Source organism: Schistocerca nitens, chromosome 11 (genome assembly GCF_023898315.1).
Source record: "Schistocerca nitens isolate TAMUIC-IGC-003100 chromosome 11, iqSchNite1.1, whole genome shotgun sequence".
Taxonomy (NCBI): Eukaryota; Metazoa; Arthropoda; class Insecta; order Orthoptera; family Acrididae; genus Schistocerca; species Schistocerca nitens.
The window spans coordinates 140,227,030-140,244,272 of NC_064624.1; the positions used below are offsets into that span (position 1 = coordinate 140,227,030).

The 17,243-nt window shown below is 41.5% G+C and overlaps 1 protein-coding gene across 5 annotated transcripts in view; it reads right to left on the minus strand.

Annotated features, from left to right (window-relative positions):
- The window catches only part of LOC126212914 (uncharacterized), a 46,385-nt gene that overhangs the window by 7,765 nt on the left and 21,377 nt on the right, over positions 1-17,243 (minus strand). For all 5 annotated transcript variants that reach the window (XM_049940424.1, XM_049940422.1, XM_049940421.1 and 2 more), the window contains one exon: positions 9,581-9,673. In XM_049940424.1, coding sequence (XP_049796381.1) covers positions 9,581-9,673 — 93 coding nt within the window. The remainder of the gene's footprint in view (positions 1-9,580; positions 9,674-17,243) is intronic.

Sequence of the window (17,243 nt, forward strand, 5' to 3'; positions counted from 1 at the left end):
TCTGTCGCATGGTGCTGTTGTCAACTGCTGAAGATGGCTGTTGTGCTTCACACATGCATGGTGTAGAAAGCAGCAAAGTGTGATACATTTTCTATGGAGCATAGGACAAATGTCCATTGATATCCAAAGCAGAATGCAGCCCTTTTGTGGGGAAAAGTACCTCACTTTGAGAAGTGTGAGATGGTGCTGTTTTTAAGTTTGGAAAAGTCTGAAGACTTGCACGACAGTGAGTTTTCAGGTAAGTTGCATTCCTCACCGACTGACAATAACATTGCCTGCACAGATGCAGTGGCGAAGTATCTGCATGTACACCTCAAAGACATTTCTCAGGAGTTTGGCATTTGGTACTGGAGTGTTTACAACATTCACGGATCCTTAAGTACCAGAAGGCTTCATGTCGGAGGGTGTGTAAGCCGTTGGATGACGTAACGAGAGGCAAGCAAATGATTGCTTCACTGAACCATCTGCAAAGGCATGCCAAGTAGGGTGGCAGTAGTTTGAACCACGTTGTTACCAATAATGTAGATATTGCATATCACACTGGAACCTAAGCAGTAGAGCATGGTGGGGAAAGCTGACATGCTCTAGTCATATCACTTGGAGAACCTGGACTGCCCATTACACAGTCTGGACCTCACCCCTAGTGATTTCCACGTTTTCAGCCCCCTGAAGACATTCCTGGCAAGACAGTGATTCATGTGCAACGATGAAGCCAAGACAACTACCCAACAGTGGTTCCACAGTCAGCTGGATGAATTCTACCACAGGGACATCTCGAATGTAGCGCTGTGTTGGGACAAATATCTGAATCTGTGTGGGCACTCAGGGGAAAAATAGTGTAAGGGACATAGACTGATATGTGTATCGGTAATTACCTGTACATACCTTATTCTGGCTAAAAACAATAGGAGCAAATACTTTCTCCCGATTTGCCGTCATATTTTACACATAGGTCACTGCTGCTGCATTTGTGGGTTTGAGTGTCTGAATGATTATACCTTGTCGTTGCAAAATAGATAAAGGAAAACTTATAAAAGAAGATGGTAAGCTATAACACTAAGCACATTACAAAATAAGTAAGTTTTAAATATGGTATAAGTCACCAATAACCGTAATTAAAATGTATCAGTTATTAGGCTGTTCGAAGCATAAACCCTCACAACAGTTTGGTAAGTTATGTTGTACGTCAACAACAGATTTTGTGCAGCTTCTTCAAATGACTGAACCCAAAATAAAAAAAAGATAATTTCTGGAGGGAAGCTATACCAGCAAAAGTTCATCTGACAGAGAAACTTGAATTTCTTGCTAAAGTAGTCACTTTCATAAGCCTACACTACCTTTCTGCTGTACACTTGTCATCCTTAAGATCATAGACAAACCACATACTTCAATATACTTCATCAGTTGATGCCCCTAAACTAACCAAGTCTTTTGTCCTGTGGTAAGTTCACATTAAAGACATTTTTAATTAATTAGTATGCAACGCATATTGAATTTTTGCTGGGTGTACTGTCATGCATCTGCAGTGATATTGCTGTTTTTTGCATTCCTGATAGCACAGGCCTCCACAAATGTATTTCATGCTAATAAAGTTTGAAAAAATTCAAGAACTTGCCCATTATTCCCATTTCCAAAAAAACTGTAATTTCGAAAATCTACTTGAAAGTGCAAGCAGCAAAATAACTCAGATTTCAAAACTGCATCCGAAACACACAATGTTGGTGCCAGTGTGTGGTCATCATATTGATATGGCCCGAAAGCTATCTGATGTTTGATCAAAACACAAGTGACTAGGCCAATGTTGATTCCAATGGCGTTTCATCGATCCACACACTGGACCAGACCGTTGGCGCCACCACTGATCCCCACATGCAGATCCATTCTTACTGAAACAGCAGGTGGGCTATACTGTGCCTTCATATGGGCTCTGGAGCCCTCGGGCTCGCGTCTACAGTTACATACATACTCTGCGAGCCATTGTATGGTGCACTGTACCACAATTAGTCATTTCCTGTCCTGTTGCATTCACAAATAGAGCAAGGGAAAAATGACTATCTATATGCATCCACACTAGCCCTAATTTCTCTTATCTTTGTGGTTCTTACACGAGATGTACATTGGAGGCAGTAGAATTGTTCTGCAGTCAGCTTCAGGTACTAGTTCCCTAAATTTTCTCAACAGTGTTTCTCAAAAACTGTGTCACCTTACCCCTCCAGGGCTTCACATTTGAGTTCACGAGCACCTCTATAATATTTGCACGTTAACAAATCGAGCAGAGCGCCTTTCAATTGCTTCGTTGTCTTCCTTTAAGCTGACCTAGTGCAGACCCCAAACACTCTAGCACTACTCAAGAATGTGTGGTGTGGCTCCAGTGTTCTATTTCTGGTCTTCTTCACAAACGAATCACACTTTCCCATACTTCTCCCAATAAACCAAAGTTATCCATTTGCCTTTGTTATTACAATCCTTACACGCTCATTCCATTTCGTGTCACTTCACATCATTACACCTCGATATTTAAATGACTTGACTGTGTCATGCAGCACACTACAAATGCTGTATTCAAACATCATACTTTTGTTTTTCCTACTCATCCACATAAACTTACATTTTTCTATATTTAGAGCTAGCAGCCATTCATCACCCAAACTAGAAATTTTGTCTAAGTCATTTAGCAACCTCCTACAGCCCCTCAACAACGACACCTTCCTGTACACCACAGCATCATCAGCAAACAACTGCAGATTGCTCCCCACACCGTCAGTCAGATCATTTATGTATAGAGAATAGTAGTGGTCCACTACACTTAACTGGGCCACTCCTCACGAAACCTTCCCTTTGATGAACACTCAGTGCAAGGACTGGGTTCTATTACTTAAAACGTCTTTGAGCCACTCACACGTCTGTGAATGTGACCTGTGTGCTCAGACCTCTGTCAAATGTGGAACAGTGTCAAATGCTTTTTTGATATCCAGGAATACGGGATCTGCCTATTGTCCTTCATCCACAGTTCACAGTCTACCATGTGAGGTAAGGTGAACCGAGTTTCACACAAGCAATACTTTCTAATACTGTGCGGATTTGTGGACAGGAGCTTTTCTGTTTAAGGAAGATCTATCATTTTCGCACTGGGAATATGTTCAAGAATTCTGCAGCAGAACCTGTGTTAAGATATACAGGGCTCACCTGCATTTTTCTCCAGTTCCTCGAGACTTCCCACGGGGTGAGAGATTCACGATAAATGTGAGCTAAGTAAGGGATCAGTGACACAGAGTAATCTTTGTAAAACCACACTGGAATTGCATCTGGACCTGGCAACTTATTTTCTTTCATCTCTTTCAGTTGCCTCTCTACACCAGGGGTGCCTATTAGTATGTTCTCTTTATGGGGGTCTGTAATAATGGTCTGTTTGTAATATGCTCCAGTGTGAACGATGTCTTCAATTTTAAACTTAAAACTTCAGCTTTCCTTTTGCTGTCTTCTATTTCCACACCAGACCAGTCAATGAGTGAGTGGATAGAAGCATTCAATGCACTTAGCACACATACAGTGGCATGCATATGTGGCTAGAATGATTGGGTGTAGAAAGTAAAATTGTAACAGCAGATGGAATGATATTCAAATATATTAATTCATAAGAGTTGATGTTGACGGGAATGACTACGAGGGTTGTACAACGGTTTTCCCAACTTGAAATAGATCACCTAAACTTACATAAGTAACTCAAGCAGGAAATGCAACTAGACCAATAACGATAAGCAGGAAAACACTTGCGCGTTCATCCACAAGAGTGGAAAGGGAAGAACATGTTTTAGGAGGAAAGAAAGTAAAAATTTAACATCCCATCAAAAGACGACATCATTAGACGTGGAGTTCAGGCTCAAACTGAGAAGTGTTGTGCCCTTTCAAAGGAAACACCCCAACAATTGCCATAAGAGGTTTAGGCATATTAGGCATACCACAGGAAATCTAAATCTGGATTTCTGGGCAGAGATTTGAACCACCATCCTCCCAGATCTAAGTCCAGTGCCTCACTGTTGCTTTAGCCACTTTGGCAAGCAAGAAAGAGGTTCATCCAAACTAAATGTGCTATGTGTCATTTCTTACAAAGATGCGTACAGCCCGTTCATCTTTGACAACAACAAACTGCCTTCAGGAGACTCTAATGTTTTCATATTCCAACAGTACTCTGCTCCACAGTGCTATTAAGACAGTGTCTGACAATTTCACACTGCTTCAGTGTCAAATAGGATGCCCAAGAGACCGAGACACTGGCCTACATTCTTTGTCTCCAAGATATTCAGAAATGACACCATATGACTTTTGCTTGCAGGGATGTGTGAAGGAAACTGGCAGCTGATCAAAGATGTTTATGGCTGAATACCTCACTCATGCTAAGGCAGAGTGATGGGTAATGCAAATCATTTCTCCTTCCAGTGTTACACTAATGAATGTTGCTGATGATTTCAAACTTGTGACTGATTGTAGACAGCAAAATTCATCAGAGAGTAAATGCACTGCAAGGTTGCCTACAAGAGGTTACAGAGTGGTCAGCATACATCACCCTTACAAGGCACTTCTGTGCAACAAACTTTTTCACTTCAATAGCAAGATAGTCCATAATGTGATGCAATAAGAGATTAATCAGTGAAAATGGGAAGAACAATTCAACTTTTTGACATTTTCGTCCCCAAAATCTGACATTATCTGTTATGCAAATAGGTACAGTTAAGGAATTTGAGACACTTTGTAGCATATGGCAGGTTCTTAGTAATATACACACCTAAGAATTTTGAACATTTTGTTTTGTTTATTAATTTACCTACAATTTCCAGTGGTATGGTCAGGCCTTGTGCAGTATAGAAAACCATGTATTGTGTTTTACCTAACTTCAGTTCATTTTGAAGAAAGTGTGCAATGTTTTTAACTATATTCTATGTTCTAAATGTTTTCTGTGCAGCAATTGTGTGACATAGTTCTTGAAATAACATAACAAAAACTTTAGGGCTTCGCAGATATTTTGCAATTTGCCCATATTTATAGCATATTCCAGTTAGTAAATATAAACTGTTAAAATTCATTTCAAAACTCCCTGCTCTATCTTTGGCCAGCTACTCTCTCTCACACCTCCCCTTTCATCCTTACAAAATATCTGATCCTTTCAACCTGTAGTTCAAGTCAGCTTCCCTCATTTCCAACACCCCACAATCAATCACCCTCTTTCATTTCTGAGAGAGGGAATATATATATAATATGAATATAACAGAGGGAAACATTCCACGTGGAAAAAATATATCTAAAAAGAAAGATGATGAGACTTACCAAACAAAAGCGCTGGCAGGTCGATAGACACACAAACAAACACAAATATACACACAAAATTCAAGCTTTCGCAACAAACTGTTGCCTCATCAGGAAAGAGGGAAGGAGAGGGAAAGACGAAAGGATGTGGGTTTTAAGGGAGAGGGTAAGGAGTCATTCCAATCCCGGGAGCGGAAAGACTTACCTTAGAGGGAAAAAAGGACAGGTATACACTCGCGCACACACACACACATATCCATCCACACATACAGACACAAGCAGACATATTTAAAGACGAAGAGTTTGGGCAGAGATGTCAGTCGAGGTGGAAGAGTAGAGGCAAAGAAGTTGTTGAGAGACAGACCTCACCTGTCTCTCAACAACTTCTTTGCCTCTACTCTTCCACCTCGACTGACATCTCTGCCCAAACTCTTCGTCTTTAAATATGTCTGCTTGTGTCTGTATGTGTGGATGGATATGTGTGTGTGTGCGAGTGTATACCTGTCCTTTTTTCCCTCTAAGGTAAGTCTTTCCGCTCCCGGGATTGGAATGACTCCTTACCCTCTCCCTTAAAACCCACATCCTTTCGTCTTTCCCTCTCCTTCCCTCTTTCCTGATGAGGCAACAGTTTGTTGCGAAAGCTTGAATTTTGTGTGTATATTTGTGTTTGTTTGTGTGTCTATCGACCTGCCAGCGCTTTGGTTTGGTAAGTCTCATCATCTTTCTTTATGTGGTCTGCTTGTGTCTGTGTATATGCGGATGGATATGTGTTTGTGTGCGAGTGTATATCCGTCCTTTTTTCCCCCTAAGGTAAGTCTTTCCGCTCCCGGGATTGGAATGACTTCGTTTGCCACGAAGACCTAGGCTGTAGGGAAGGGACCGTTTGATGTGGAATGGGTGGCAGCTGTCATAATGGAGGTACTGTTGCTTGTTGGTGGGTTTGATGTGGACGGACGTGTGAAGCTGGCCATTGGACAGGTGGAGATCAACGTCAAGGAAAGTGGCATGGGATTTAGAGTAGGACCAGGTGAATCTGATGGAACCAATGGAGTTGAGGTTGGAGAGGAAATTCTGGAGTTCTTCTTCACTGTGAGTCCAGATCATGAAAATGTCATCAATAAATCTGTACCAAACTTTGGGTTGGCAGGCCTGGGTAACCAAGAAGGCTTCCTCTAAGTGACCCATGAATAGGTTGGCGTACGAGGGGGCCATCCTGGTACCCATGGCTGTTCCCTTTAATTGTTGGTATGTCTGGCCTTCAAAAGTGAAGAAGTTGTGGGTCAGGATGAAGCTTACTAAGGTGATGAGGAAAGAGGTTTTAGGTAGGGTGGCAGGTGATCGGCGTGAAAGGAAGTGCTCCATCGCAGCGAGGCCCTGGACAAGCGGAATATTTGTGTATAAGGAAGTGGCATCAAAGGTTACAAGGATAGTTTCCGGGGGTAACAGACTGGGTAGGGATTCCAGGCGTTCGAGAAAGTGGTTGGTGTCTTTGATGAAGGATGGGAGACTGCATGTGATGGGTTGAAGGTGTTGATCTACGTAGGCAGAGATGCGTTCTGTGGGGGCTTGGTAACCAGCTACAATGGGACGGCCGGGATGATTGGGTTTGTGAATTTTAGGAAGAAGGTAGAAGGTAGGGGTGCGGGGTGTTGGTGGGGTCAGGAGGTTGATGGAGTCAGGTGAAAGGTTTTGTAGGGGGCCTAAGGTTCTGAGGATTCCTTGAAGCTCCGCCTGGACATCAGGAATGGGATTACCTTGGCAAACTTTGTAAGTAGTGTTGTCTGAAAGCTGACGCAGTCCCTCAGCCACATACTCCCGACGATCAAGTACCACAGTCGTGGAACCCTTGTCAGCCGGAAGAATGACGATGGATTGGTCAGCCTTCAGATCACGGATAGCCTGGGCTTCAGCAGTGGTGATGTTGGGAGTAGGATTAAGGTTTTTTAAGAAGGATTGAGAGGCAAGGCTGGAAGTCAGAAATTCCTGGAAGGTTAGGAGAGGGTGATTTTGAGGAAGAGGAGGTGGGTCCCGCTGTGACGGAGGACGGAACTGTTCCAGGCAGGGTTCAATTTGGATAGTGTCTTGGGGAGTTGGATCATTAGGAGTAGGATTAGGATCATTTTTCTTCATGGCAAAGTGATATTTCCAGCAGAGAGTACGGGTGTAGGACAGTAAATCTTTGACAAGGGCTGTTTGGTTAAAGCTGGGAGTGGGGCTGAAGGTGAGGCCTTTGGATAGGACAGAGGTTTCGGATTGGGAGAGAGGTTTGGAGGAAAGGTTAACTACTGAATTGGGGTGTTGTGGTTCCAGATTCTGTTGATTGGAATTTTGAGGTTTTGGAGGGAGTGGAGCTGGAAGTGGGAAATTGAGTAGATGGGAGAGACTGGGTTTGTGTGCAATGAGAGGAGGTTGAGGTTTGCTGGAAAGGTTTTGAAGGGTGAGTGAGTTGCCTTTCCGGAGGTGGGAAACCAGGAGATTGGATAGTTTTTTAAGGTGGAGGGTGGCATGCTGTTCTAATTTGCGGTTGGCCTGTAGGAGGATGGTCTGAACAGCCGGTGTGGATGTGGGAGAGGAAAGATTGAGGACTTTTATTTTTTCCACGTGGAATGTTTCCCTCTATAAAAAATATATCTAAAAAGAAAGATGATGAGACTTACCAAACAAAAGCGCTGGCAGGTTGATAGACACACAAACAACGAAAGCGCTGGCACGTCGATAGACACACAAACAAACACAAACATACACACAAAATTCAAGCTTTCGCAACAAACTGTTGCCTCATCAGGAAAGAGGGGAAGGAGAGGGAAAGACGAAAGGATGTGGGTTTTAAGGGAGAGGGTAAGGAGTCATTCCAATCCCGGGAGCGGAAAGACTTACCTTAGGGGGAAAAAAAGGACAGGTATACACTCGCACACACACACATATCCATCCACACATATACAGACACAGAATGTTTCCCTCTATATATATATATATATATATATATATATATATATATATGAGTGATCCCAAAATTGAGGTTTGTAATATTATTCTTGATTTTTTAAAATAAATGTTTATTTACAATAGATTGTACATAGTTTCGAAGCTTCAACATTGCCATTTCGATCAATGGGCTTTTGTAAATGCTGTAGCAGTTTTTGTGTGCCCATGATATACATGCCCTCCACCATACTGCTGAAGTATCGGACCTCATCTGTCACTGAAGTGCCTTCCAGCCAAATGTTCTTTCAATTTGGGAAACAGGTGGTAGTCACTGGGTGCCAAATCTGAACTATAGGGTGGGTGAGTGGTAATGTTGCATCAAAACTGTTGCAGAAGATACACAGTTTGACAGCTGATGTGGGGTCGAGTATTGTTGCGGAAAAGACTTACGCCTTTGCTCAACATTCCTCTTCCTCAGTTCTGAATCGCTGAGTTTTTTTTCAATATCGGACAATACCTGTCAGCATTTGTTGTTGTCCCAGGAACTGTGAAGCTGAGCAACACTATTCCCTTTCAATCCCAAAACACAGTTGCCATGACTTTACCCACAGACTATGTTATTCTGAATTGTCACGGCTCGGGTGAATCGGATGTTGCCACTCGTGTGACTTATTTGCTCTCAGGTGTGAAGTGGTAGGCCTAGCTTTCCTGACCTGTTGCTACTGAATCCAAAAGGTCATCCTTTTCATCTGCATAGCATTGAAGAAATTGCCATTTGTGGTCTCCTGTCAGCATTCTCAGGACCCACCTTGCACACAACAGTACAGAGCATGTCGAGAGTAATCTGGTGACCTCTAAGCACGATTTGTTCAACATTTGTCAATGTCTCTTAGAGAATTGGTAGTCTCCCACTTCGTACCTCACCATGAATTTCAGTACAAAACCTCCGAACTCTCTACACCACTTGCAGACATTTTTGACATTCATCCACAACTCTCCATACACTTCCGTCAACTGTTGATGAACCAATTGGTTTAATGCCTTGTTCACTCAAAAACAGAATAGCTGCACAAACTTTGCACCTGGCGGTGGTGAGTAACAGCCCACTACCTGTGACTGCCGAGCTGAGACAAAGTACCTGCAGATGTGAGATGGCTTCTGTACAGTGTGGAGAGAGCAAGGAAAAATCGGTGTGGCAAACAGCCACCCAAACAGTTTTCCTGAGGCCCCTGCACTTTGGAGACCTCATTTTTGGGATTACGCTCTTAACTTCTGAAAACTAGAAAAACCGTTTCCTAGTTGTAACTGTTTCTTTCTGTCTAGTTGTAATTCTACAATATAAATATCTACTTACACCATTCTCAATCACATCCACACCCAGATCCAGCTCAGGATCTTCCTTGATACCGACACTGCAGTCTGCAGTTATTGGTGGACCTTCTGTAAACTGAAAAAAAAGGAAAACAATAAATCATTGTCAGAACAGATGGTTACACACATTTACATTTACCCTTGGCTTATCTAACAGCCACAATTTGCCACAGGTGTGTGGTACTTCTTAAGTTTTGAGTTACGTGCTGGTGCATTTATCCCAAACATGGGCTGCACAGGTAATGTTTAATGCTCTGCCCAACAATTACAGAAAGCATCACTTGAAAAAAAATATGATGTTTATTGTTAGTTCCAGCTGAGCCTCAACAAAAATCTGTCCTTCCAGAAAGGACCAGGTATGCCTGATGTGGTGTGCAAGGTTGTACTACTGTCTCGACACAACAGGTGAACTTAAAAATTCTTCAGGTTTCACTGTAAACAGTGATGGCTATCCTCAAACTGAAAATTGTAGCATACTGATCACATTTGGATCAACTGCACCAACACATAACAAAAAACATAACATATATTGCAAAACACGCCAACAAAGTAGGTGTTACAGAAGAAATATTACGTGACAGGAATAACTTTAGGCTACTTATAGAAAACGCAAACTATGAAGAAGATGCGCCAAAACCTCGACCCAAGAGAGTGTGGACAGATGAGCAGAGACGAGCAGTTGGCGAGAAAATGAAGAAGTACTGGAAAGAACGGAAGAAAAAGAAACACCATAAGTCTTAAGTTGTATGCGGTCCATAGCTGGCCAAATTCATAATATAAAAAAAAAAAAAAATAATAATAATAATAATAAAAAAAAATTGCAAAACACTTGAGGAAATATAAGGCATAAGACACCTATCAGGCAAGAGACATTGGACATTGTTTAAGGAGGCAATCACTCAGAAGGAGAGAGAGAGAGAGAGAGAGAGAGAGAGAGAGAGAGAGAGAGAGAGAGAGACCTAATGCACGCTTTAGAGAGCTTCTTTACATTATATCAAACTAAAAAAAAATACATTACTTTCCTTTAATATTATTATTAATATTATTAATTTAGTAATATGACATAGGTCACTCACTCATTCACACTCTCTCATGTCTTTTAAGCAATTGCCTCAATATTTCTGTGGCTTAATGCAAAAGCAACCAACATCAATTTTTCATGAATTTTAAATGTGTTACCTAATCAGCTAAGAAAGTTACCATGTCCAATATGTAAGAATAAATGAAGTCTAACATTAAAGGCAATGATGGAATGCGACTTCTGGAAAGTCAATTGCATTTCATGACCATGGAAGTACTTCATGCAACAATAACAGATGAATATATTGGTGCAGGGTCTTCCTCATTTTTCACTGCTAGAACAGCCAATGTCAACTTTGGTTAATGACATTACAACTGACTCATATGTGTTTATTCTTTGACTTCAACTTTTTATTGTTAGATCTCTGACTGATATAATAATAATTGTGAATGTTTGTAAACATGTTTTTATTGAGAGGAAGATGTATTGCAGAGGTTAGCAGACATTCTGTAGGCAAACAATGTTTTCAGTTTTTCCTATGAAGAAAAGTGTGTGTTATGAGTTAGAGTAATTTAATCTCAAAATATGAGAGTTAGTTTGATTACGTTTTACTAGATTCTGGTTTGAAAATGACTTCAGACAAAGGTGTTGATTTTTCTAGTGATGGTTTTTATGAACACTCCAATCATCGCACTATTTCTGCAGACTTGCCTGCACCCTCTATGTCTGAAACTGATGCAACTAATCTAATAAAAGAAAAGGAATTAATCCCCGTGTTCAATGCAAAATATTTGCATGACATAACTGCATCTGAAACTGCCAGTTCTATGGTTAATTTTTTTTCAGACATTGCGTCTGAAACATCCCAACAGCAAGTTCCAATTCTTTTGATTTTGCCATTTCAACATTCAACAATAAACTATAAGAAAATAATGGCAATGCTGACAGAACAGCAGGACAAAATTTTCCAAAGAACAAGCACACAAGAAAGACAACATCTCATCCAGCAAAATGGGTTCGTAATACTTTTCTAAAAACAGGCAGGCTACAAGGGGAACAATATATTTTGACAACAGGAGTACAACAGCCAGTTAAGAGAGAAACCAACTGTGTAAATGTCGATGAAAATGCTTTGATACCAGAGAAGGAAAGTTGCTACTCATCAGTAGGGGAGATGCTGAGTTGTGATAGGCACAACTAAGAGATTCACACAATTGTAGCTTTCGGCCATAAAGGCCTTTGTCAGCACTAGACACACATACACACACGCACACACAGGCTCATGCAAACAGAACTTTCACACACGTCTGCAGTCTCAGAGAACTGAAACCACACTGCGAGCAGCAGCACCAGTGCATGATGGGAGTGGCAACTGGGTGGGGATAAGGAGGAGGCTGGGGTGGAGAGGGGGAGGGATAGTATGGTGGGAGTGGCGGACAGTGAAGTGTTGCAGTTTAGACGGAGGGCAGGAGAGAAGGTGCGGAGAGGGTAAGTAATGGAAAGGAGAGAAATAAAAAGAAAGTGTGAGGTGGTGAAATGGTGGCTGTGTAGTGGTGGAATGGGAACAGGGAGGGGACTGGATGGGTGAGGACAGTGACTAACGAAGGTCGAGGCCAGGAGGGTTACAGGAACATAGGATGTATTGCAGGGGAAGTTCCCACCTGTGCAATTCAGAAAAGCTGGTGTTGGTGGGAAGGATCCATATGGCAGAGGCTGTGAAGCAGTCATTGAGATGATGGATATCATGTTTGGCAGCATGTTCCATGGGGTGACTTCGGACACTTTATTTAACTGCCTCAGTTAATGTACCTAAAAATACACTTTCGGGTTCTGGGATATTTTATTCGTTAAACATATACCCTACCACCTCCGTAACATTCAATTTAATCTAACAATATATACGAAAGTTACAATCAAAATAACGACAAAACTGTCCGAAATCACCCCATTTCACACGGTACCTTAAGAGTTATGATCAGTTGTTCATGTTTGCTACTTTGAAACACAACTCTTCCAATGAACAAGTGGTCATAAGTTTTAAAGTATGTGTTTTAAAGTACATGTTTACAGGACTTTCTCGTTTTGGTCCATACTACCACTTCCCAAAATATGGAAAGCAAAGAGCTTGCAATAGAAGAGATTTTCTGAACAGTATCAAAGATCGAGAATTGCTCATAGCTCTGGAGGTAGGCATTTGAGACCCCATGTTTACTTGACTTTTTTGATCCGAATGATGGTGCCTGTCATCACTGACCATCACTTCTGAAACAGACTGTATACAGAAAAATTTCTATACACGTTTCTTGCATTCACAGCACCAGATTAGCACACGGTGGGCAACAATGCCACAAATATTTTTCCAGTGTAGACCAGTTCCGCATTAATGAATTAGAATACCTACCCAGTTCTGCTGCCATACAATAAATACAGCCCACACTCTGTCGCTGTCAGTAGCTGCTCCCCCATACAGCCATGCTTCTTGGTTACTGTACTCATCATTCAGGATAACATGCAGAAAATAAATACTTAAATTCTGACTCATCTATGTCAAAGATATACAGGTTACATTAAGACACGTTATGAAGAGCATTGTTTACATTTTGAGTCGGGGATTATTTACCATGAACTACTTGCCAAAAATTTTAACTTTTACATCCATCAGCCATGTATGAACTCGAGCTACAACTGATAGTGCGTAAGAAAAACAATCAAAGTATAAAAAGAGGAGAAGGTTCATTTAAATTTAGCAGAATCTAGCTACGAGTGAAAGTACGTCAACAAAGAGGAAAGTAAGGAAAATCAGAGCATTTTTTCCCTATCCTTTCATTTTCAAAAGTGGTTACCAGCACCAATTACACACAAAGGGATAGTCTTCTATAACCACTTGCTCTGGACTCTGTGCACTCTGGAAGCAACAATCACAAATCCATTCAGTTTAATATTATCTTTGAACTCTTCCATTTGGTCCGTGTTTGCATAGAAATACAGTACTATCATAAATTGAGTCAGCATTGATGCAAAACACCTTGTTATTCATTTATTTCTTTATTATCCCAAACTAGTTTCGGTGACAAATATCACCATCATCAGTGGGTTTTTTTAATCTAAAACATGCAGAAAATGGCATGGTTGTACAAACACAGTAAAACATTATTACATTTTTACAAATCGTATTTTGAAATAGAGTTTTATTTCGATACTTTCATACTACCTTATTTATTGTGTGTTACTGTGTGTTTTAAGCAATTATTGGTGCTGTTGACATATTTTCTGTGTAGGCGAGGTGGCGCAGTGGCTAGCACACTGGACTCGCATTTAGGACGACGGTTCTATCCCACGTCCGGCCTTCCTGATTTAGGTTTTCTGTGATTTCCCTAAATCACCCCAGGCAAATGCCGGGATGGTTCCTTTGAAAGGTCACAGCCGACTTCCTTCCCCGTCCTTCCCCAATCCGATGGGACTGCTGACCTCGCTGTCTGGTCTCCTCCCCCAAACAACCCAACCTGTCTTAGTAAGGCTTGGGGCTTGACAGTCAGCATTATCAGAAGAGAGTGTTAATTGTATGAACTAGGAGGGGAACATTAAAACACTTGAGGAACAATGGAACTCAAGTTATACGAGTTTAAACAAGTGCATCACGCTAACAACAGAAGTCTGAATGGAGAAAAAAAATCTATAAATAAGTTTTAGATACACTTACAAATTTGACACACATAGTTCTCTGTAAAATACATATTATTAATCCAAAATTACAAAACATAGGCAATAACTCTTTCTTTTTGGGTTCATTAATTGATGTCTGGTCTGAAAGGGATGGAACAGGACCCATGTCAATGGTGGTGTACAAGGAATGTCACCATCTCCTGCTAATACTGATATTTTTCTAAGCTTCTGGCTCCTCAGATTCGAGGTGCACATTTATGAAGTTGAAATCAGTTTTTGACATCCTGATCTGAGAGATGGTCGTGAGGTAAGGTAATGTTTCACAATAGTGCCATACTCTGTCGCAAAGAATAAAAGAGTACCTGGACACCAGAATTTAAAGCCATCTGTTTCAAAGTTGTTATAAACCACAACTTCGTGTAGTTAGTTGTAACACTTTAATTATACCCACGACACAAATACTAGGCTCAGGGTGTGTAGAAAGAGTCAAGTATAGCAAAATTTGCCATCACAGACTCTTTATAACCCACGTGTTTACAAATGTATCTCAGTACTTTAAACAGCCTATGGTTGAAACTGTGTAAGAGGGTGCAAGCATGCGCATTTGTTTTGTTTTAGGGTGTGGAAACAACTAAGGTCATACATGCCCATGTCAGAACATTAGAATATTAATATGAGAAAGGAGTTAAAAATGACCACATGTTAAGCCCAATCAATGAAAGGAAAGACAGCTAAGAAGGACCTCCTCTTGGAGGAAGAGCCACAAAATATGCCTTAGGAACGACTGTGCCGCTAAAGTGGAGTTATTGAACGCAGTTTTCCGAAATTCCTTCACCAGGGAAGACGAATGGAATATTCCAGAATTTGAAACACGAACAGCTGTTAGCATGAGTTTCTTAGAAGTAGATACCTTAGGGGTTGCGAAGCAACTCAAATCGCTTGATACGGGCAAGTCTTCAGGTCCAGACTGTATACCGATTAGGTTCCTTTCAGATTACGCTGATACAATAGCTCCCTACTTAGCAATCATATACAACCGCTCGCTCACTGATAGATCTGTACCTGCAGATCAGAAAATTGCGCAGGTCGCACCAGTGTTTAAGAAGGGTAGTAGGAGTAATCCATCAAACTACAGACCTATATCATTGACGTCCATTTGCAGTAGGGTTTTGGAGCATATACTGTATTCAAACATTATGAATCACCTCGAAGGGAACGATCTATTGATAAGTAATCAGCATGGTTTCAGAAAACATCGTTCTTGTGCAATGCAGCTAGCTCTTTATTCGCACAAAGTAATGGCTGCTATCGACAGGGGATCTCAAGTTGATTCTGTATTTCTAGATTTCCGGAAAGCTTTAGACACCGTGCCTCACAAGCGACTTCTAATCAAGCTGCGGGCCTATGGAGTATCATCTCAGTTGTGCGACTGGATTCATGATTTCCTGTCAGGAAGGTCGCAGTTCGTAGTAATAGACGGGAAATCATCGAGTAAAACTGAAGTGATATCAGGTGTTCCCCAGGGAAGCATCCTAGGACCTCTGCTGTTCCTGATCTATGCAAATGACCTCGGTGGCAATCTGAGCAGTTCTCTTAGGTTGTTCGCAGATGATGCTGTAATTTACCGTCTAGTAAGGTCATACGAAGACCAGTATCAGTTGCAAAGCGATTTAGAAAAGATTGCTGTATGGTGTGGCAGGTGGCAGTTGACGCTAAATAACGAAAAGTGTGAGGTGATCCACACGAGTTCCAAAAGAAATCCGTGGGAATTCGATTACTCGATAAATAGTACAATTCTCAAGGCTGTCAATTCAACTAAGTACCTGGGTGTTAAAATTACGAACAACTTCAGTTGGAAAGACCACATAGATAATATTGTGGGAAAGGCGAGCCGAAGGTTGCGTTTCATTGGCAGGACACTTAGAAGATGCAACAAGTCTACTAAAGAGACAGCTTACAGTACACTCGTTCGTCCTCTGTTAGAATATTGCTGCGCGGTGTGGGATCCTTACCAGGTGGGATTGACGGAGGACATCGAAAGGGTGCATAAAAGGGCAGCTCGTTTTGCAATATCACGTAATAGGGAGAGAGTGTGGCAGAAATGATACGCAAGTTGGGATGGAAGTCATTAAAGCAAAGACGTTTCTCGTCGCGGCAAGATCTATTTACGAAATTTCAGTCACCAACTTTCTCTTCCGAATGCGAAAATATTTTGTTGAGCCCAACCTACATGGGTGGGAATGATCATCAAAATAAAATAAGGGAAATCAGAGCTCGAACAGAAAGGTTTAGGTGTTCGTTTTTCCCGTGCGCTGTTCGGGAGTGGAATGGTAGGGAGATAGTATGATTGTGGTTCGATGAACCCTATGCCAAGCACTTAAATCTGAATTGCAGAGTAATCATGTAGATGTAGATGTAAATGTAGGTACAATGTCCTTTGCCATACTACTACAATGGATAAAAAATAAATCTCGTTGACAGCCCAGGCATCATTTGCTAAAATGACTGCTAACTCGGACAGCAAACATACATTAGAATGTAAGTGGCTGAAAAAGGGCATTCAGACAGGAAATGGCAAACCGTCAAAGGTTGACGACAATGAGCACGAAGTGGTAAGGGATCACCACTTAACACATGGCTAAACCAACAGTACGCAATATGCAAGCAAGCTAAAATCAGCTGCTCACAGTGAGACAGCTGCGAGGAAGACGACTAAGCCACTGGGAGAGGTTTAATGCTCTGGAGCTTGTTTCCCTGTAGGGAAAACCAGTGATGATGTCAAAGTGATACCACCTGCTCACAGATGGCAACACGGAGATAATCGGAAGGAATGGAAGAACTAGAAGGACCGAGGCCTCGCCATCAGCGTCAGTAGCCACGTTTCTTATCAGATCGACAAAAGGGACCCACATAAATGTCACGGTGGCTCCAACAAGAGTGAGCAGGTGGAAACTTTCTTGAA